This window comes from Protopterus annectens, chromosome 17.part0, assembly GCF_019279795.1.
Source record: "Protopterus annectens isolate FY-2018-M chromosome 17.part0, PAN1.0, whole genome shotgun sequence".
In the NCBI taxonomy this organism is placed as follows: Eukaryota; Metazoa; Chordata; order Ceratodontiformes; family Protopteridae; genus Protopterus; species Protopterus annectens.
This window is the reverse complement of record NC_056751.1, coordinates 240,180,306-240,202,994: the sequence shown is the minus strand read 5'-3', so window position 1 is coordinate 240,202,994 and position 22,689 is coordinate 240,180,306. Positions and strand designations below refer to the sequence as shown.

The 22,689-nt window shown below is 42.8% G+C and overlaps 1 protein-coding gene across 1 annotated transcript in view; it reads left to right on the top strand.

The window, feature by feature from the left end:
* Window positions 1-22,689, top strand: part of DMXL1 (Dmx like 1) — a 2,737,735-nt gene that overhangs the window by 1,101,420 nt on the left and 1,613,626 nt on the right. The window contains exons 21-22 of the mRNA XM_044059165.1: window positions 5,332-5,501; window positions 5,739-5,836. Coding sequence (XP_043915100.1) covers window positions 5,332-5,501; window positions 5,739-5,836 — 268 coding nt within the window. The remainder of the gene's footprint in view (window positions 1-5,331; window positions 5,502-5,738; window positions 5,837-22,689) is intronic.

The following is a 22,689-nucleotide window of genomic DNA, read 5'->3' as shown; positions in this document are numbered from 1 at the left end:
TCCCTTATCCAGACTGGCTCCTCATTGCCATATCAAGAGACTCTCTTGTCAAGGCCAGAGAATACTTGCTACAGTTCTGTTTGCACTTGGGCATTTCAACTAACTGTGACAAATCACAACTACAGCAAACCTAATCTTTACAGTTCATTGGATGCCACCTGGATACAAAGTCCTGCACTAATTTCTTCCTCCAGAAATAGTACAGTCATTAAGACTTGCAGTGCAGAATCTGCTTCATTTTGTATTTCATCTGACCGTTCTTGTTTTAAGGGTTCTAGGCCTTATGACTGCTACTTTTCTAATGGTTCACCTAGCATTATTCCATAAGAGGACTCTACAGTCGTTGCCAAGAACACAGTGGTTGTAGCTGACAGATTCACTGACAGCACCCATCAGAATTCCGAACTTTTCCAAGAATCATCTGCATTGGTGGTAGACCTCTCTGTTAATCTCACAGGAGAGGCTCTTTATTTTGCTCCCAGCATCAGCACGATTAACCATGGATGTGGGGGTACATTATCAAGACAGGATTGTCCAAGGTACATTGACAGAACTGGAGACTATCCTTCACATCATTAGCCTGGAGATGATGACAGGGACTGCAGGCCTTCTCACCTTCAGGGATGATTTCCATCCAAGCGAGCAACAGGACTGTGTTTTGATATATCCTGCCCCCTGGGTAGCTATGAGAGTGATGCAGTTGGCATCCACTTAGTATTCTTCATAGCACTGCATATCCTTGGAAAGCCAGCTGTCTCTCTAACAGGCTCATTAGATCTGTTCTTTTGTCTCAGGAGTGGTCTGTCATTGTGGAGAAGGCACATCAAATTTTTTACCACTGGAGCTGTCCTTGCTGTGATCTCTGTACTTCCCCAGTCAACAAGGTATGCAACAAATATTTTGCCATTGTTTCCCCAAAGGGGCAGTCATCTAGAGAAACTTATCAGGCAGTGACCAGACAGGTTTCTTTGCTTTCCACCCTCTCTGCTCTTGCTGTGTAGGTTAATACAAAGGGTAATCAGATGCAAAGCCATGGTGATCCTCATTGCTCCATACTGGGTGAGGTAAATCTGGTTCCCCCTAGTCTGGCATCACATCAGGTTGCCTCCCTTGCAATTGGATGCCAGAGATGAACTTCCTCGCCCTATGGGTCATCTCACTCAAATCTCCTCACCCTTAAGCTAACTGCATGATATTTCCAGTTCTTATAATGGCTAAAGACTCTTCCCTGACTCAAGAGGTAGTACGTATTCTTTCAGACTCCCAGAAGGAATCTTCCTGTTGAGTATACAGGAGTTAAGTAGAGGTGATTTACAGCATGGGCTGCTGCTCAGGAAATGGACCTCTTTGGTGCATTTGTTCCTTAAGTGCTTTTCTTCCTTTCAGAACTTTTTTCCCTCCAGTTGTAGTTGTTGAATTATCAAGGTCCAACTAGCCACAATTTCCAGTTTTCAGCAAGGCTTCAACACACATTCATTAGCCTCTCATAGATCTTGCAAGGTCTTTAAGAATGTGTTTCTGCTTCATCCTCCAGTCAGAGAAGCAGTCCTACCACGGGATCTCAGTTTTGTGTTAGAGGTCTTAACAAAGTCCCCATAAGAGCCAGCCTGTACCTTCCATTAAGATTCCTGTCTTGGAAGACCTTATTCTTTGTGGTGATTATCTCAGCCGGAAGACTTAGTTGCAAGTACACTATCATCTTTCTGACTTATTTGGTTTTCCACAAAGACAGAACATCTCTGTGCATTAATCCCTCCTTTCTTCCCAAAGTGGCATTAGAATCTAACTTGTGGCAACCCATCTGTCTTCTAGTATCTTTCCTCCATCACTCCAGCAAGGATGAATACTTGTTTAACACTTCAGATGTGCACGGACAGTTACACTTCTGTCTTCACAGAACTAAGGCCATAAGAAAAGACTCTGTTTGTTTTTCTTTGCTCTTAATAGGCTTTGGCTCCAAGGTGTCCAAGATCACCTTGTGTAAATGGATTTCACATTGTATAATGTTTGATTATTCTCCCAGCAATCGCCCTTTGCTGCTTATACCTAAAGCTAATTTTATGTTGTTGGTGGCCTTGTAGGTTCATAGCTAAATACTCTGCTGGCTGCCCTTGTGGGTCATTTTAAGCCTAGCCAGTTTCCCTTTTTCTGCTCAAACTAACCTATTCCATCTAGCGGTAGATTGGCTTTAGCCATCCCATGGTTGATAGTTGTATATTGTTCATAATGTGAATAAATGGGATCATACTGACAGTAATTTAAGGTGACCCATGCACTGAATAGAGCATTTAAGAGCTACCTGCCCATTAGTAGTACAGGAGGCAGTCCTGGGGTAAATGTTCTATTTCCCATCCAATTTGAATATGGGCAGGGATAAACACTGTCCAACGTTGATGGTGATTCTGTGCGAGAGCACTGGTATTATTTGCAAGATGTACTTTTCTGTCCAAACCATTCTGTTGGTGTTGCAGAAGAGGATTACATCCCTAGACTGAGTAACACTGATTTTCTGATACCATCCGACTTGCTGATGTGCAGTAAATCCATGAGTGTTGGGACAGAGGTTCCTTGTATGCCAGGCCCAGGTTACCTCTTAGCACGCTAGAATACAAAGTATAGTAACATGATTTTGAGTCTGTCTATGTAGGACCAGTTTCTTAGACCTTGTATCCTTTTAGTAAGGTATCTGTGGACATTCAGTTGCAGCATGTGTCTGGACAGGTACATGCCAAAGGCGGCATTATATTCAATGACTGGCCTAATGTGAGCTGAATAAAGGAGGACAGTGATGTCCCTAAATCTGGAAGCAATCCCTTTCTGTATTAGTTGTGCATTATAGACGGACTTTCTTATAACAGTGCACATCCACTGCCTTCAACTTTTCTGTGGATAAGACTTGTGCAGCTGCTGCATGGGCTTCTTTATGCACCTTTACTAAACATTACAAGCTGGAGCTAATGATTTCAAGATGTGGATCTCCCTTTGTAGTCAGTTTCCTCTGGGGTCTCTTGTTATGATGACACCCAAATGCTGAGTAGCTGGGGATTCTGACCCACAAGTCAGGTAAGATAGACAGAATGAATTAGATACAGTGATTATATACTTTATCATAATGCTGGATCCTTTCATCCTCATCCTTCTGATACATTATCGCCCCCAGTGTTGTCCTTCATATATCTAATTGTTGAAGACCTGAAGGACTTTTTTCCTTTTGAGGTTTATAGCAGGTTTCTCTGTATCTTTGGTCAGCAAACTCAATTTGCTGATGCCTTAAGGATGGGGAAAAAAATTAAAGGATTGTGAGGCTGGAGTACTAATTTTACCATCTGGATCTAGCAAGAGGCTCACAGACCCACAGGTCATATCAGACAAAGGAGGACCAACATTATGGTAAGCATATAACTACAATTTTGCTAGCTTTTACAAATATAAACTGTTGACTGCCAGGAGCTCTGTTTTTAGCTGGTTACAGTGGTGCTGCCATCTTAAACTACATACTTAAGTGAATTTCTTCTCCATAGCTGTATTTTTTCTAATCTGTTGCTCTTTGGGTCTCTCAGACCCATGTACAGCATCCCATTATCCCCAAGCACTAACTTACAGATGCTTTTTGTGCAAGTATCTTTGATACACTTCATTTTGTAATTTGTAGTGTGTATGTGTGGTGGCTGTTTAAGTATAGGCTGGACTGTAGCCAGGTGTCTGCTTTATTCTGTATTGCTATCATGTTGATCAGCAAGTTGAAATCTTGTTTTTGGAAGAGTTGATCTGATTGTGCCAGTCTAGTGCTGTGGTCTAATCTTATGGTGCCAGTGTAGTGCCATGGCCTTCTTGCAAGTGATGCTGTTCTCAACCCTTCCATCCCCATGAATAAGAAGGCAAGTAATTTCTAGGGTGCAGACTCTGAAAATCCAGCCAGTGTGCTGAAGTAAATCCCGAGATTTGCATTTTGTTTTAGTTTTTAGAAACTTACTCCACCCCCTCCAAAAAAAAGTCATAAATGCTGTCCTTTCACTGCTGAAGTAGTTGAAGCTGCATTTAACAGTGGCTGTGTGGTTATTTTTGTCTGATGCATAGGTTGAGGATTTAGGGGTTCATTCCTGACCTATAGTTACTCTCTGTTTATGTAGCTTTTTTGTTCTCCTTTTGTCTACAAAGATTTTCTTTGGGGACATCTATTTCTTCCCACTTCCCAAAACATCATTGATTGAATACTCAAAATTCTCTGTATAAATTACATTTGCTCATGCTGTTGTGGCTTAGGCAGTAACTGTTGGTCATCCACATTGGGATTAGTTCACTTACCTGATTAAAATTAAAACAAATGATTTACCTTTGATATGCTGGACAATAGTCTTGTCATCTTACACCTTTGCAGTATTTGCTGCTTTCCTTGACTTCTACATGAGCAGGTGTGCTTCTGTGTTTTCTTTTCTTCCAGTCCAAAACACCATTGAGTCTTGTACGTCAGTCTTTGTCTTAATGTTTTGCTCCACTCCCATGTGAATGAGCATGATCTAGGAAATACAAGGCATTTGAGTCAGAAGACCACTTATGCCTTACTAATACCAACCCTCCTTCTGTACCTCATCCTTAAGAAAGGCAGAGCAGCTCAATCCTGGAGTAAATTTATGGGTACACTCATCTAGTCATCCAGGCTTAATTTAAATATACTGTAGTGTCACTTTGTTTAACTTGCAGGGAAGGTTTGTTGAAGTGGTGGTTAAGGCCCTAGGTCTTAACTTTGCCTCTCCAGCAAATTTTATTTATGTGCTGGTGGAGATTTAAATTCCTAATTTTGTTATTAGTGGAACTAATAGGAGATCAAGGTGAATGGAGTCAATGATGCAGAAGGCAAGGCATAGGCTTAGGGTGACCATTTTCTCTTCCTACTTCTAATTTTCTTGTACATGGGTGCAACTTATCTGCCTGTATGTTATGCTCATTTTCTTTCTTTTCCTTTTGACATTTTCCACTTCAGGTTTCTTTAAAATTCGTCTTCCAGTCTTAGTCACTCATTTTGTATTTTATGACCTTTTTTGCTTTAGTGTTTGAATTCTGTTTCTTGCCTTTTATTAAACGGTACAGTGGTTTTGTCAGTTGCGTGCAAAAGATCCATGCTTTAGTGCTTCGTGTGTTCATAATCATGTGCTCAGAGATAAAACATGCAAGTCAAGGTGCCGGTAGCAGAGGCACTTTTGTAGGCTAATCTTTGCCTGGTTAAGTTTTGAGTGTGATTCATTTTCACCTATTTGATTAAATGCTTTACACTTGCTGTATGCAACTCAACCACCTTCTTGAAGACTGAAAATTAAATGTTGTGTCTCCTAGGTCTTTCAACTGGTCATTTTGCATGGGCATTTCATTCAGTAGCTGAAGAGGAACTCCTTAACAAACTGCCCTCAATGCAAAGAGGTGATCCTACATGGGGAGAGCTCAGAGCCATGGGAGTGGGTTGGTGGGTCCGAAATGCCAACACACTTCGTAGGTGCATAGAAAAGGTACATGTCTGGAGTACTTAATTTTGGATTTTCTTTGCTGGACCTGATTGAAAGTTTAGTTATCTAATTTTGACAGCCATTATACATGTAAATCTGTATGTCCTATAAGAAAATGATAGTGACATTATTATTTGGTAATTAAACTGTTTGGCCAAATCAGATAATTGCCATATATGAATAAAAAGTCTCTCATTTTAGTTTTGAAATAGTTTGTTCATTATTCTGTTATTTTAACAGGTAGCCAAAGCAGCGTTTCAGAGAAACAGCGATCCATTGGATGCTGCCATTTTTTACCTTGCCATGAAAAAGAAAGCTGTAATTTGGGGTTTGTACAGGTATGAAGATTTCTGATGAATTTAGATGCACGAGTTAGAATCCTACTGATATCAGTAAATAAGTAGCGCATTCAGTTAACTCTTCCTTTTGTTTTGTTTTTTCCGTGAGTGATGTGCACTGTAACCAGTATAGGTATTTTCAGTAGCATGTTTGTTCAGTGATAAGCTTGTTGACCATACCACTGCCACATGCTGGCAGTGGAGATTTCACAAGTGGTCTGTGGCATAGTAGTGGCAGCCAAGAGGACTGAGCATATTTTGGCACATATCATTTTTGGGGGAGTGAGCAAAGTTAAGACCTCTGCATAGCTGACTCTGTGACAGACCTAATGGTATTGCAGGATGTGGTGACAAAATAGTCCATTGACTCTGGCAGACTTGTGTGGAAATGCACACTTCCTAAAGTCATTTCAAGACATTGGATGCATAGACCAACTGAGTAGGTTCTGAAAAAGAAAAGATGAATCTCCTCTAGCACTTTAGACTGACCTTGAAGTGACCTTGTTTCACCATACCAACCACTAAGATCACAAAGTGACTGGCTTTGGGGATAGTTAAAGGGTTGGAAGGAGTAGGAGTGGCAAAAGAACAAAAGTAACTCATTGGAGAGAGAGAACCAAAGGAGATTTTTAAAATAAAAATAATGAAGACCTTTCCAAAACACTGGGTGTAACACAGTATCTTTAATTGTCAAGTGTAGAGGCTTTGAAAAACATAATTTTTGAGAAAATTTTGCTCTGTACACTAGACATAGGAGGATTACATTGGCAAGTATTTGTATTCCACCCAAAACTTTGTCCGGTACTTAAGAAGAATTTTAGGAGAAATATTTTTTCAGCAGGTTATATTATTTATGGATGAATAAAAATGCTTTTTTATACTTGCAGGAGTAAAACACTGAAGGTTTGATCATTTGAAATACAGTAATTATTTTTGAAGACTGAAAATCAAATGCTTTCAAGTAGTCACTTTGCCACTTCCGTTAAAGATGGTCGATTAAGATGGGTTGCACATTGAGCAACAGATTGATTAGAGCTCTAGAGCTCTTCTAGTGTGAAAACTACAACATAACTTTTACTGGCATTTTTACAAACTGTCAATCTTGGTAAAATTCAGCTATTGGCTAGTAATTACACTGCCTGGATACTAGCAATAAAGACATTTGTAGAAGGTGTGAGAAAATTAACCAGAAAAGGAGATTAAAAAAACTCTGGCTGGGAAGAACTGTGCAGCTGTTCAGCAAAGGCAGTTTAGATTTCACCTTTATGACAGGAGATGACTTCCAATATTTTAGAGGAAAAAATAAATCGGATGCGCTCAGAGGTGTTTAAAATGAGCAATACACTAGAGGAATATGTAGAGTCAAATGACAAAAGTCTAGAAAAAGTAGAAACTGTAAGTAACTATTAAAATAAGCTTGATAAATTACAGACATCAGAGGGTTTAGTAAATGAATGAATAGCTGAATGCAAGGCTTCTCAAGAACAATTTCAAGAAACAGGATTAGAAGGCAGAGCACACAGAAGACCTGAGATTTTCTGCTATACCAGAGAAACTGGAAGGAATAAACTGCATTAACTTTATGAAAGCACAAATAAGCAGCTGTACTGGAGTTCCACAGCAGGACCTATTAATTAAGAAGGGGCCATTATATGTAAGTTCTAAATTTGACCAAGAAAACAGCCAAGACCTGTATTATTAAATACACAATCATACCAGCAAAAAATGGGCTTCTGAAAAAGCTGTAGTAGAAGGGAAAATGATGAAAAATGAGGGTATTGTAGTGCTTGTGAAAAATGATAATGCACAATACATCAAATAGATGAGAAGCAAGTTTATCCTGGCAGGTAGGGAATGTTGAGAGGCAGATGAAAAATTCAAGTTGGTGTATTCAGCTGTCTTTAGAATATTCTTCTTTAAGGATAAAATACATTTTCTGTGCAGAACAAACTAAGGAGGAAATTGAAAAGTTCAGCCAATAAAGAGTGAACCACTTGACCAAAGTGGACTGTGTTCTTTATCTTCTAACAGTAAAAATATCCACACAGACTTTGCCATTGAAACCTTTTTCAGTGTTCCAAGGTAAAATATGTGAGCAACAAGCATTTTGCCTTGGCAAAGTGCCTGAGCAACAGAAAAAAAAAAGCAGAGGTGCCTTGGACATGAAGTAGAGATAACCAGACTGCTATTGGTGTGAAATTGAGTAAATGGACGAACTGTAAAGCCTCTGGTTCTGCAAAAAGACTTGTCTAAAAAGTCTTGAAGTCTGACAGGTTTTAAACTGGTGACAGGACTCTAAAGCATAAACTGAACTTTGTGTCCCTATGCTTAGAAGGAGTCTAAAGAGCCTGAGTAATTTTTACTTATCAATATTTGTATAAAAATTTAAAAATGCAAATTATACAGTATCTTGTAAAGAAGAGCTATTTAGCATGCAGTCATATGTTTTAAATGTGGGATGGGATTTTTATCAGTGACTGCTTGTATATGCTAGAGATACAGTAAGGAAAGTACTTTTCTGTAATTGTAGTGTATCCAGGCATTCAACTGAAATAAGATATAAGAAAAGGCTGGAAAAAAGTGAGTTACAATATAATGTCATGTTGTGCTGCTGGATGTAGTATAAAAGTGTATTAAAATTCTTATATTTAGAATTAGAAGATTATAAGTTCTTGTTATAGAGATAGATATATGTACTGCTGTCCTTTGTTTACATTTTTGATAAGTTTTTTTTTTCAAATAGGTGTAAAAAACCAAGGGAAAATATTGAAAAGCACGGAAAATTGTAGTTCTGTCTTGTATTTTAAAAGTTATTAGCCAATCTGATGTTGTCCTTTCTAGTCTTACTCAACGTATGGGTTTGGATCTTACTCAGCCATTTATTTCAGACTTGGGATCCAGCTCTTGAACTCCTTCCTTTGCCCATAACGCTTTGCTGTATCCCCAAAGCTTCAGATCTCATTTGCAGCCTTTGCGAACAGACACAGGTTTCCATAGCTCTCAAGAAATTTGAGTTGTTGCAAGTAGTAACAAAGCTTTGTTTTTTCTTAACTTTTTTCTCAAACGTGGTTTTCCTCCCTTTTTTCAAGTTTCTTGCTAGCATTGGGTTTTTTTGCCTTTCCTTTCTACTATTTTAATAGTATTCTTTAATACCACTGTTGGTGTCGCTTTTTACCCTGGCCTTTGTATAAGGGTATTTTCTATTTATCATTGTCGGTAGCTTGAGCTTTCTTCTGTTGAAAAAAATAGTCTGCCTTGTGTTCCTTGCTGTCGCTGTACTCCTTTTGTTGTATTGTTGTGGGTATTTTTTTCTGCCAGCATGTTAGAGAAGCACACACGGTTTAAAAACTGCACTACTTGTGGGTATAAAATTCTGAGTTTGGATGGTCATAAGGAGTGTGTGTATTGTTTAGGGGCTGAACATCTTGACACCTGACTGCAAAAATATTTTCCACCTTTAATCCAAGGGTATTAGCGGATCAGCATAGTGAACTCATTTTGAGAGGACTTCTGCTGGTTACTTCTACTTCAGGGGCTCAAATCCCATCCATAGTAAATCAGCTCCCCTGGAGTACAGGAAATGTTTTCCTCTGAAGACCTCCATTTGGATCCTCCTACAAATGCTAGGAAAACATCAGATTCTATGCTTTCAGAGCCTAAAGTCTCTACCATTGGATCTGAAGCCTTCTGATTCTTAATCTATCATTGCAATAAGTCCGACTACTGTACCCTTGGATCCTACAGTCTCGGATCCTAAAGAGGTTTCTGTGTGCAGGAGTACTACTCCTGAATATTCATTTAGACCTATTTCTCCTACCTGCCTTCAAGGTTGCTTCAAACACCCAAGAAGCACTGTAGACCTCCTTCCACTTCTTTGGCTAGGTCATCCATGAGCTTGTCGGAAGCAAGCATGGATACGATAATGCAAAAGTTTTTCTTAGCGCAGGTCCAGATGGGCATTTTACAAACTCCATCCCATACTGGATCCAGGAGTAAGCCTTACAACTTCTGCAACCATATTTTCTCCTCCTCCAGTCTGTCCTGTAGTTTCAGAGTCCCATGATCTGAGATCCCCGAGGGGTCCGTTGTCAGATCTGAGAAAAGCTTCTACCTCTACTATGGTTTCCTTGAGTTCTGCACTGATGCCATTGGATCAGAATGGGTCTTGGAGCTGAAGTGTCACTGCCAGGACCAAGGGGATGGGCTCGTCTCTGATTTTTGTCAGATCTATCTCTTCTTGTGGGAGCCTCGTCCCTTGACAGTTGGGTCGAGATTCTGGATCTGCCTTCCTTAGATGTTTTGGCTCCCAGGGGGTGGATTGGAGTTTTTCTGGGTCCATCTACCATCAAGGTGGTGGAAAGGGACACATCTCTCCAAAGTGAACTACCCTCTCATGTTTCGCATCCTACTTCCTTCCCTCCATCAGTTCCTAGCTCTGAGTCCCCAGACCAGACCTGTTCCAAAGCAACAGCCAGAATCAATAAGTGTCCAGCCAGATGTTCTTCGTGTTTCACTGTTGCAGTCATTACATTTGGGTAATCTGCTGGCAAGTTGCCCTCAGTCAGCCTGATTAACAAAGTCTTGGGTCCTGCGTTGGTTGCTGTCCCTTCTTCCATGACGTCAGGTCGTCAGGGGTATAAAACATGCAGCCGACGTCATTACCTCAGTCTTTCTTGCCTTTCGGTGCCCGAAGCAGAAGCAGTTTGCAAGTGCCGGTCAGCCGACTCCTGAAATTTTCGTTTTCAAGTTTCAGAACCGAAGTCTTCAACTTAAAGCTAAGTACTCCATTGGAGAAACCACTTCTTGCTCCTTACCAATGTCAGTAAAAGTTAATAATTGCATTACTTGTGGGAAGCAAATACCTCAAAAAGATTTTCATTTGTACTGTATCCCTTGCCTAGGCCCCGACCACAACGTACCTTGCTGTCGGTTTTGTGCTTTATTTAATCAGCGCACTATCTGTCGTCTGTACATTTTTGCCTCTAAATATTTCGGTTCTCAGTTTAATTATCCAGAAATGACATCTTTTAGCCATCTGACTACCGGAATACCGAAAAAACACAAAGAAAAAGACAGAGACAGGCCGTTGAGGTCCAAAACTGACGACGATGCTTCTCCTAAGCCAGTCGCCAGTTTGCTGGTACTCAGTGAGGTGCTTTCGCAGCCCTTGATACCCGCTACTTATGATTCGTAGGCCTCTACTGAGACCCATTCAGAGTCAGGTATGCCACAAGATGCTTCACCTATGGAACCCGCGGATGTCTCTAACTTGGATGGGTCCTGAGCCGCTGTGCAGGCACCGGCTTCTGAGGGTGTATTCAGGCCTACAGACTTGCATATTAAACTGACTCCACCTTCTAAACTAAGGCCTAAATCTCGATCTATGTCTAAAAAAACTTTCGCTCAAGCCACATGTTCAGGCCCCTATGCCTAAAAAACAAATGATCAAAATGGCTGAAGATTTAATTACTCTAATCAGGGGTAGCCACCCCCCTTCCAAGAGGCCTAGGCCTGAGCTTGACTATGAATCTTCTGAACAGGACTCTGTTTCTTCTGACTCTTCTAATGACCTGGATTTGGATTTGTCCATGCCTACTTATGAGGAATTCTGATGCAGAGGATTCCTTCCCCTCTGCTTCCCCCCCTGAGGACTTTTCTTTTGGGGAAACTTTACATACTTTAAGGGCGCATTTCCACTGGGAAAGTCAGGGATTTTCTGAATCTAAAAAGAGGCTTAGGGATTTCGTCCTCCTACCTCAGTATAGGCCTTTGGCTATACCTCCTGTACTAGACATTGTTGATGATGTGTTTTCGGAATCCAGTATGGCCCCTGATTCCCTGCCTCTGGCTCCTAGTAAACCTGACAAATACTACAGAGTTCCTGAGTTCCACAAGTTCCTTTTCAAAAATCTTGTTGCGGACCCAGAAACCATTTCTCAGGGGCCCAAGGACATTAAGGCTTCTACTGCTAAAAATCCTTCCTCTTCTGATAGAGACTCCAGGGCGCTGGACAGATTGGGTAAAAAGGTTTATACTTCTGCAACCCTGTCAGTCAGGGCTTTAAACTGTCAATTTCATATGCTAAAATATCAACAACATATCATTGGACTGCTTAAACAGAAAATGATGTTGATTTCTGACTGTGTGGAAAATAACGATTTGCAGGATTTATTGCATTCAGCTGAACAAGTTGGAAAACATACTTTGCAATGTGGTTTTGATTCTTTAGAGGCCTCTTGCGGGGCTGCTGTTACTAGGTCTGTGCTTAGAAGGCATGCTTGGTTTAAGGAGCAATCTCTGCCTGATGATGTTAAAGCAAAATTGTTGGGTGCTCCTTTACATCAGGACCGTCTGTCTGGCAAGAAGGCTGAAGAAGTTCTAAAAAAGATGGAAGATAAAGCTAAATCTATGCACACTGTGAAAGATTTCTTAAAAGTGCAACCTCCAAGATTTAGTAGGCACTGGCCTACTAAGAACTGGTCCTTTCCAGCTCCTTCCAGATCCACTCAAGCCAAACCCAGACACATCAAAAGCACCAGGTTTCAGTCCCAAGGGACTCTCAGAACTAAGCAATGGGGTGCTTCCACCTCCAAATCTGGAAATAACAAGACACTACCCTATGGTAAACGGTCTCAATGACTTTCCTTTATAATTACCAAGCACTTACCTCTCAGCTGCCCCTTTGGGGGGAAAAATTTGCTCTTCATGCAAAAAACTGGCAACTCATAACCCAGGACAAATGGGTTTTAAATATAGTGTCCCAGGTATACAGATTTAATTTCCACACATTGCTAACACCAAACGGGTGGCCAGACCTGCCCCCAAATCAGTGGGCAGAGGATCAGAAAAAAGTACTTTCCCTCTTAAACATGGGGGCTATTCTACCAGTACCAGAAGAAGAAAAGGGACAAGGTTTCTAGTCCAGACTTTTCCTAGTACCCGGAAAAGACAAATCATGGCGTCCAATACTGGACCTGTCTACTCTAAACACCTTTCTGGACATTCCAAAATTCAAGATGCTGACTCTTCACCAGTTGCTTCCTATGCTAGGCAAGGATGCCTGGTTGGCAATTCTAGATTTAAAAGAAGCTTACCTGCATATCCCAATCAGGGAATCTTGTAGAAGATACCTACACTTCAAAGTAGGCTACTTGCATTATCAGTTCTCTGCACTGCCCTTTGGCTTGTCTACTGCGCCTAGGGTATTCACAAAGTGCCTGGCTCCAGTAATTGCATGTTGCAGCCAAAGAAATATTCAAATATATCCATACCTGGACTATTGTCTAATTCAGGCAGAAAACCAGGCTATACTTATACAACATCTGGCGTTTGTAAAAAGGGTTCTAACTTGTCTAGGGTACACCATAAACGAAAAGAAATCACAACTGGTACCCTCTCAAAAAAAAAATACATTTCTGGGTGCAAGCTTGAATACAACTGCCCGGGTGGCTTTCCTCACGCCAGAAAAGCAAATTCATTTGGTGACTTACTTCAAACAGGTGGCCACAAAAACCCTATCTGCAAGACAAATACTGCAAGCCTTGGGGTTCATGGCCTCCTGCATTCTTCTAATTCCATATGCAAGACTGCATATGAAGAACCTTCAGTGTTTCTTAAAAAGTTTATGGAGTCAACATTGTCATAGCCTGGAAACAATGATTCCTATCGTGCCTTGTCTATGCCTAGAGTTCCTATGGTGGGCAGAGGTGTGCCACCAAAACAAGGGACTGCCATTCACACCACCCCCTGCCATCCAAACCCTGACTACAGACACATCAGACTATGCGTGGGAGTCTCATCTGATAGGGAAGTGCATTCAGGGCAAATGGAGCCCAAATCAAATGTACCTACATTTCAATCAGAAAGAAATGCTAGCTGTACAAAATGTTTTGACAGCCTTCAAGGACTACCTTCATCCAGGACAACTAATGGTAAAGACGGGACAACACCATGGTTATGTGGTGCATAAACAAGCAGGTGGTACACATTCCTACCCCCTCTGCAGACTAGCCAGGACATTGTGGAACACAGCCTTGAGCTACCAAGTACAACTACAAGCTCAATTCCTGCCAGGCAAGCTGAATATTCTGGAAGATGATCTAAGCAGAAATCTCATGGACCCACACAAATGGAAACTGGAACCACAGATTTTCAACATGTTGACAAGCAAATGGGGGAGCCCAGACATAGATCTATTTGCCTCCCCCCAGAATTACCAGTTGGACACATTTTGCACAAGAACTCCACACAAAAAAGCCTGGAAAGTGAATGCTCTGTCCTTTAGCTGGAAAAACTTAATCAGTCTACGCCTTTCCCCCTCTGCTCTCCAAAGTCCTACTAAAAGTCAAACAGGACAGACCAAAAATGATTTTGATTGCTCCAGACTGGCCACGCCAACGCTGGTACCTGCTCCTGTGCAGTGTGTCTCTAATACCCCCATGGCACCTGCCTCAGACACCTTCCTTACTGTCTCAGCAGGAGAATCAGATTCTGCACCCTCAGCTCCCTACATTGAACCTTGCAGCTTGGCTAATCACTTAAATTCACCCTTAACATCCTTCAGCAAACCTGTGATGGATGTCATATTGAAGGCCAGAAGACCTAGTACTAGAAAATCTTATGCTGACAAATGGAAAAGATTCTGAGCTTGGAATCAATCTCAAGGAATAAGCACAGCAGCGTCCAATTTACCTCAGATTTTACAATATTTAACTGAGATGCTTCACAAGGGCCTGTCTTTCTCCTCCATTAAAATACACGCCTCAGCCATTTCAGCTCATTATAACACAGAACCTCCCCTCTTCTCTTATCCTCTGCTCAAGTAGTACCTCAGAGGGGCCAAGAACTTGAGACCACCCAGGAGAGCTCCAACCCCTGCCTGGGACCTTAACTTTGTATTGGAAAAACTCACACTGCCACCTTTCGAGCCAGCTGCTACTGCAAACTTAAAATTTCTTTCTTCGAAAACAGCCTTCCTTCTGGCAATTACTTCAGCTAGAAGGAAATCTGAGTTACAGGCCCTTATGGCAGTGGAGCCTTTCATCATTTTTCATGTGGACAGGGTGTCACTCTGGACCAATCCATCCTTCATGCCCAAGGTGATATCTAGTGTGGCTCTTAATCAGTCCATTCATTTGCCAACTTTCTTTCCCAATCCACAGAACAAAGGGGAACGGATTCTGCATTCATTGGATGTGCACAGACAACTGAGATTTTATTTGGACAGAAGTAAAACTCGAAGAAAATCTGAACAACATCTAGTGACATTTGCTGCAGGGGCAGAGGGAAAGGCTATTTCAAAACAAACCATTTCTAAATGGATAAGCCATTGCTTTCATTTCTGCTACAAGCATCATGGAAAGCCTCTTCCCCCAGGGGATCAGCTCTCATTCCACCAGGGCTGCATCTCCATCTACAGCCTTTCTCAGAGGTGTTCCTACCAGGGATATTCTAGAAGCTGCTACCTGGAGTTCAATTCATACCAAGCATTACCATTTACCAAGATGTCCTTCAAGGATGCATCTGCAGTCCTTACAAATGGGTTGTCCTGTCGTCAGGCAGCCCTTCGGTCGGCCGGATTCCAAAGTCTGGGTCTGGCTTCGGCTGGTGTCGCACTTCACCCGACGTCATTGCGGCAGTTATTCGGGTATAAAGGCATCAGCCGACGCCATTTTCCTCAGTCTTTCTTGCCGCGTGGCGCCCGAAGCAGAAGCTGTTCGCAAGTGCCGGTCGGTCAGATCCAGAGATTACTACTACCGAATACTACTTCGAAGACTTCCATAAAGCTAAGTACCCCGTTGGGGACTCTTTCTTGCCTCAGCCGATGTCAGAGAAAGTTAATAACTGTTTATCTTGTGGGAAACATACCTCATAAAGATTTCCACTCCTATTGCATACATTGTTTAGGCCCAGACCACGACGTAGCAGCTTGTCTAGCCTGTGCTTCTTTTAACCGGCGGACGCTTAGACGTCGCTCGGACTTTGCTGAACAGATTTTCGGCTCCGATTTTGCCTACATTATGCCGTCGGATCCTCCGACTATGCAAATAACTAAAAAATGCAAAGAAAAGGACCGACACTCGCGGTCCACGGTTTCAGCTGAAACCGCGGCTAAGCAATCCACGAGTGTCTCGGTTTCGGCCGAAACCGAGCAAACGGTTCTTTCTTCAGCCGATAACTTACCTTCTACCGAGGCCTCTTCTATTCTGGTAGAAACGGCTTCTGAAATCCAGCCTTCTGTTGCGATTTCACAGGATTTATCAGACACCATTCCACTAGATATTTCTACTCCTGCACGTGGTGCTGCTAATCCTCCTCCAGCTATGTCTATTAAGGCCTTTGCCAGGGCTAAAGCAGCCAAAACTTCCAAACCTGTGCCTGCCAAGCCCCCCTCTCACAGGCCCAGCACCAGCTCCCATATGCTTTCTTTGGCTCAGGATCTCATCACTTTAATCCGTGGATCCCAGCCTCATCCAGACAGGGCCTCTCTCCCTCCTCCAGAAAAGAGGCCTAGAGCAGAGCCCCCTGAGCCAGTAGCCACAGATGATTCTTCTGATGATTCAGAACATTCAGATCCTCCTGAGGCTTCTTATTCTCCTTACGAAGACTCCGATGCTGAGGAAGTCCATCCCTTCAGCCTCTCCTCCTGAGGAATTTTCCTTTGGGGAAACCTTACATGCTATGAGGGAACAATTTCAGTGGCAGGGCCAAGATTTCTCAGACTCAAGAAAAAGGCTTAGGACCTTTCTACACTTACCATAGCATAGGCCTTTAGCTATTCCTCCAATTCTATCTGTTGTTGATGATGCATTTAATGATGCTTGCATTTCTCCTGATACTTTACCTCCGGCTCCTGCTAAACCAGATAGGTACTACAGGGTCCCGGACACTCATCACCACTTATATAAGGCCCCTTTTGCAGATCCAGAGACTATCTCCCAGGGCCCTAAAGCTGTAGCAGCTACTTCTTCTAAAAACCCCCTCCCCTCTGAAAGGGAATCCAGGTCCTTAGAGATGGGGTAAAAGTTTACACCTCTGCTACTTTGTCAGCTAGAGCTTTGAACTGCCAATTTCATATGATTCAATATCAAGAGTTTATGCTTGACCAGTTGACTAAAAAGCTGTCCTCTGAAGAATCTTTAGATAAAAGTATGTTCAAGAAATGTTACATAACATACAGCAGGTTAGTAACCATTCTTTAAAATGTGGCTATGATGCACTGGAGGCTTCCTTTAGATCAGCCATGACGGGCACAGTTATCAGGAGGCATGCATGGTTGAAAGAACAGGCATTACCAGACCATGTCAAATCTAAGCTTTTGGATGCACCTATGGACAAGGTCAATTTATTTGGTGCCCCCGCACAGCAGGTTCTGAAAAAGATGGAAGAGAAAGCAAAATCTGTGCAGACAGTAAAAGATTTCTTACAAGTTCAACCTCCTAGGTTTAGCAGGAATTGGCCCTCCAAGAATTGGTCCTTTCTGGAATCCTCTAAGGCACAAGGAGGCAGGAATAGGCGCTCTAGAGGCAGAAACCAATCCAGAGGTGCCTACAGGGGTCGCCAGTGGCAGGCTAACAACCAACGAGGCACGGATACAGCCACCACCACTACAACAACTCAATCACAGTGACTTGGCGGTGGCACCGCCTACCAGGGAACAACTAGAATCACCCTTAGGCAGAAAGCTAACCTTATTTTCAAGAAACTGGCACTGCATTACAAGAGAAAAATGGATTTTGCAAACTATAGACCAAGGTTACAGGTTCCATTTCCATACTCTACCATGAAAGAGAGGAATGCCAAACCTACCACCTACTCAAAGGGCAGAAGCTCTAAAACAAATATCTCAATTATTAAGAATGAGAGCTGTGGAAAAGGTACCATCTATGGAGCAAGGGAAGGGATTTTACTCCAGGCTCTTCCTGGTACCAAGAAAAGAAAACAAATGGAGGCCTATTCTAGATCTGTCCGCTCTAAACACATTCCTCATTGTTCCAAAATTCAAAATGCTGACTCTACAGCAGCTTCTTCCCATGCTGGGCAAGGAGTCTTGGCTGGTAACTCTAGATCTCAAGGAGGCATACCTGCACGTCCCCACAAGACCAATTTGCAGAAGATACCTCAGATTTCTTGCAGGATCAGAGCATTATCAATTCTCAGCATTGCCCTTTGGTTTATCTACTGCGCCCAGAGTGTTCACGAAATGCCTGGCATCAGTAATCGCTCATTGCAGACTTCAGGGAATTCAAATCTATCCCTACCTGGACGACTGCCTGATACAAGCGGACAACAAAAACAAATTAACAGAAGACTTACAAAGAGTCATCTACCGGCTACAAGCCCTGGGATACACAGTCAATACAAAAAAGTCAAGGCTGATTCCATCCCAAATGATAACCTTTCTGGGCCAGCAGAGTAATCCAGGCTGCAGAGAGCTGAATAAGCGACTTTTCTTGATACTAAGTATATTTTTTGTTGCTTTCCACATCTGAATACCTAGCAACTGTATTTCGCCTGCCTTTCTGTTACATTGAAGCTGTTTTTACTGCATTTAACTTAATATTGCACTTGGAATCCTTGTTTGTTAGTATTTGACTGTATTTGTAGCAAATTCTTCTGTGTAAGCTGTAGTAGCTGATTCATAGCATTTATAAGTGTTTGCTGTACCTGTTTCTGCCTGTTTTGTGAAAAAAAAAATAAAAAAAAAATATCTCTTGTTTTTCCTGCTTTACTAGTTTAGTCCAGTTTCAGAGTTGCTGATTCCTGGGCTTTGGTTGTAGTTCCTGTGTACTGTTTCCTTGCCTTATTTGGGGAAGGAAGCTACCTTGCTTACCAGTGGGAGTGGGAAGCATTGAGCTGCCTTTTGTCCAGTTTTGTGAGGTTTCAGCCAGTAACTAGTAGTTTATTGGTCGTTTTGGGCCAGTTTCTAGCTTTTTCCAGCCCCTGGTATAAAAGCAGCTAAACGCGTTAGCGATTTAGACGATTTAGAGCGAGCTGCCACTGTTGCACACTAGGGCAGTGCCGGTTAAGCAGGTTTAAACTATTCGGCTACCTAAAGTCCACTCTTCAAATTTTCCTTAAAACTACCTTCCTCGAACTATACTACTGATCAAATCAGCGTATCCTATAACTAAAAGATCAACTCTACTTGACTCCAAGTAGACTATTCTCTATCTATTAAACCTAGCACTTGCTCCTACAGTACTTATTACCTTGATACGGCACTCTTGTCATAGATAGTACCCCAAAAGGCAACCCCATTTCTCGGTCACCCACGTCTCCGGAATCTTTTTTAAAGTTTTTCGTCTACCCTTCTAGCATGTCGAGGATCAGTTGCTAGTGTCCTCTCCTGCTCAGCTGGTGAACCTGGGAATATTGAGGCAATGTTTCAATTGCCTCATGTACACAGACAACCCTTTCCTCCTCCCACAAAACACAAATACATGCGAGAGATGCAACTATACGGCCAAACTGGTGGCTGAGCTCTCTCAACATAGGACTGGCAAGACCAGTCAGGAGGAGAAGGTTACCACACACACTATAGACCCAGTCTCACATAGTACCATTACAACCTCAAATCATACACATAAACACACAAAGACATACTGGAGGCTCGGAACAAACATCTACCAAAACAGCAAAGGTCACCAAAGCAGACACCCAAACAGCCACCACCTCAGAACACAACACCAATAACACATAGACCTCACAGTCAGAGTGTCAAACAGTCACAGCCCTTAAGGCCAAACACAATGCCAGACACACTAGTCATTGGTGACTCCATAGTCAGACACACTGATGTCCCGCTCACCAGACTGAGTAAGGAGAAGGTCACAGTAAGCTGCCTGTCGGGCGCTAGAATCCGCCACATAACGCAAGCACTCAGGTCTCTCAACAGCCGGTACAAATATGACTCAGTCATTGTCCACGCTGGTGTAAACGACCTGAGGCATTACCTCCTGGACTACATGAAAAGAGACATTGAGGAGCTCTCTGATTATGTAGCCCAGGCAGGTATGACCCTGACCTTGAGCAGTATCCTACCTTCACCAAGAATGATGCCACAATACAGAGATAAGATGATCAGCTTTAACAATTGGCTTAAACACTGGTGTCATTCAAGGGGATCCAGTATCTGTCTGCCTGGGATGACATGCTGGACAAGCCACGCTGCTTAGCAAGGGACGGCTTGCACCTGTCACCCCTGGGATTCCGGATATTGGCAAAGGCTCTTGCCACCCCATAGTGCCTTTTTAGGCAAGGCTCAAATTCTAAACCTACCACCCTAGAACACAAAAAGGAAAAAACTAAGGGTAATGCTGCTCAATGCCAGAAGTCTAAATCTCAAAATGCACTTTTCGAGGCCCTTCTCAGTATGGAGAACATCGATGTCTGTGCTGTGACAGAAACCTGGTTCAAGGCTCCTGAGAGCACCCCAGCGCTATCAGGTTTTACCTCATATCATGCGTTCCGGCCCCAAAATCCGGACAATACCAAGAAAGGAGGGGGGGTATCCATATTCATCAAGGACACCCACACCTCAAGACTGGTGGCAACGCACGATGCATCGGAGACCATTAAGGTGCAATTAACCATAGGCAAGACTGCTCTGCAAATTGTAGCATGTTACAGGCCACCCTCACAAACTCAGGAAACTCACATGGCCTTCCTGAAAACACTAGAGGGGATAAATGTATCACCAAACACCATCATACTAGGTGACTTCAATTACCCTAATATAGACTGGGAACACTACTCAAGCCCAAACACCCTAACCCAAAAGTTCCTGGAATTCATAAACTCAAATGCCATGGAACAACTAGTCACCATCCCCACAAGAGGAGATAACATACTTGATCTCATCATCACGAACATGGGAGCACAATGTTCAACACCGGAAGTATACCCCTCACTGGTGAGATCAGATCACAAACTAATCTCGCTGGAGGTCCTCATCCCACCCCACCTGAAATAAAAAGACCACAGTAAAGAACTTCTCAAAAGCCGACTTCACACTTCTAAAGACTAGTGTGGTCTCCTTTCAGGCCCCCGAGCCGGCGGAAAACAATACTCAAGCCGCTGAATCACTTACAAACGCCTTCTACCAGCACCTGCAGGACTGCATGGATAAGGCAATCCCAAGCAAAACAAAGACTCTTTGTACCAAAGGCAAGCGTCCAGTCTGGTGGACCCCAGCCATAAACAAACTCTACAACAAAAGGAGGAAGCTACTACAAGATAGAGCAAAATCCTTAAAAGGTAAGACACCCTTGATCACTATAAGTAAAAAACTAAGAGCTCTCATAAAATCATCCAAAGCAAATTTCGAGAGAAAAATAGCTAAAGACTCAAAAGACAATCATAAGGCCTTCTTTAGCTATGTTAGAAACCTAGGAGGAAACTCCCAGATATGCTCAGAACTAGTTCAAAATGATGTGAAGATTACTGATCCTACAGACATTGCCAACATACTGGCTGACAGGTTCAGTGCAAACTTCTCCCCTCCCCAAAGGAGAGATATCTATACCAAATGAGTGCAGCCCCCAAACATCTCCAGCCCAAGTGAGAACTGCTCTCTCCAAAGCAAAAACACAGCATCCATGGGACCCGATGGTGTCCCCGGCTGTGTGCTCCACGAACTCAATGAGGAATTAAACCCACAGCTAGGACAGCTGTTTAATCAAAGTCTTACCTCTGGATACGCACTCCAGGAGTGGCGCACTGCAACTGTGGTCCCACTTCACAAAGGCGGTGCCTCCACAGACCCTGGAAATTACCGCCCATTAGCTTGACAAGCCTTATCTGCAAAGCCATGGAGAGGATCATAATGGACCTCATAAATAAAAACATAGGAATTTGCAGACTTTGGATCCAACCCAGTTTGGCTTTGTCAAAGGCAGATCATGCCTTTTAAACTTGGTTGACTTTTGAAACAGTCACCAAAGCCATTGATGAGGAAAGGCAGTCCATACAGCCTACCTCGATCTGGCTAAGGCCTTGATACAATACCCCACTCGGGTATCATTGAAAAACTCATCAGCTTAAATGTTAACCCATACATCACAAGATGGTTTGCAAACTGGCTGAGTGACAGAACCCACAGGGTCAGAGTTGCTGGCGCCATGTCAGACTCAAAGCCTGTCACAAGTGGTGTCCCACAGGGCTCAGTCCTGGGCCCACTCTTGTTTGGCATCTACTTTTCCAAGTACAAGCAAACACAGGAGGGTTATGGCTGACAAAGTTTGCAGATGACTGCAAACTGGCGCCATAGTAGAAAACACATCTGACACAGATATCCTTCAGAAGGGTCTCACAGAAACGGATAACTGGTGCCAGAGCCATGGCCTAAAGTTAAATGCCAAAAATGCATAGTCATACCCTTCGGAAAAACAAGGTTACCCCTAGCTACCAAATAGGTGGCAATCCACTGAGCACAGAAGAAGTTATCAGGGACCTGGGGACCCAGGTTGATAGTAGTCTGTCATTCGACACCCATGTAGCTAAAGTAGTTAGGAAGTCCTTCTACATTGCCCACCTTATCATGAAGGGATTCTCATCTAGATCAAGGGAGGTCATAGTCTCCCTTTACTCATCACTCATCAGACCAATGATTGAGTACAATGCCCCATTCGGAATGTATCTGACCCGGCACTTGCAGCAGCTGGAGAGGCCACAAAAGTTCCTCACCAAAAGGATAAAGGGTCTCAAAATCTGTCCTATGCTGCCCGACTGAAAGAACTCCAGCTCTATTCAGTCGCCACGCTGCTCAGAGGTGACCTTTGCCTAACATACAAGGCCATGTCAAACCCAGATTTGATGAATATGCTTCACCTCAAAAAATCTAGATCCATCAG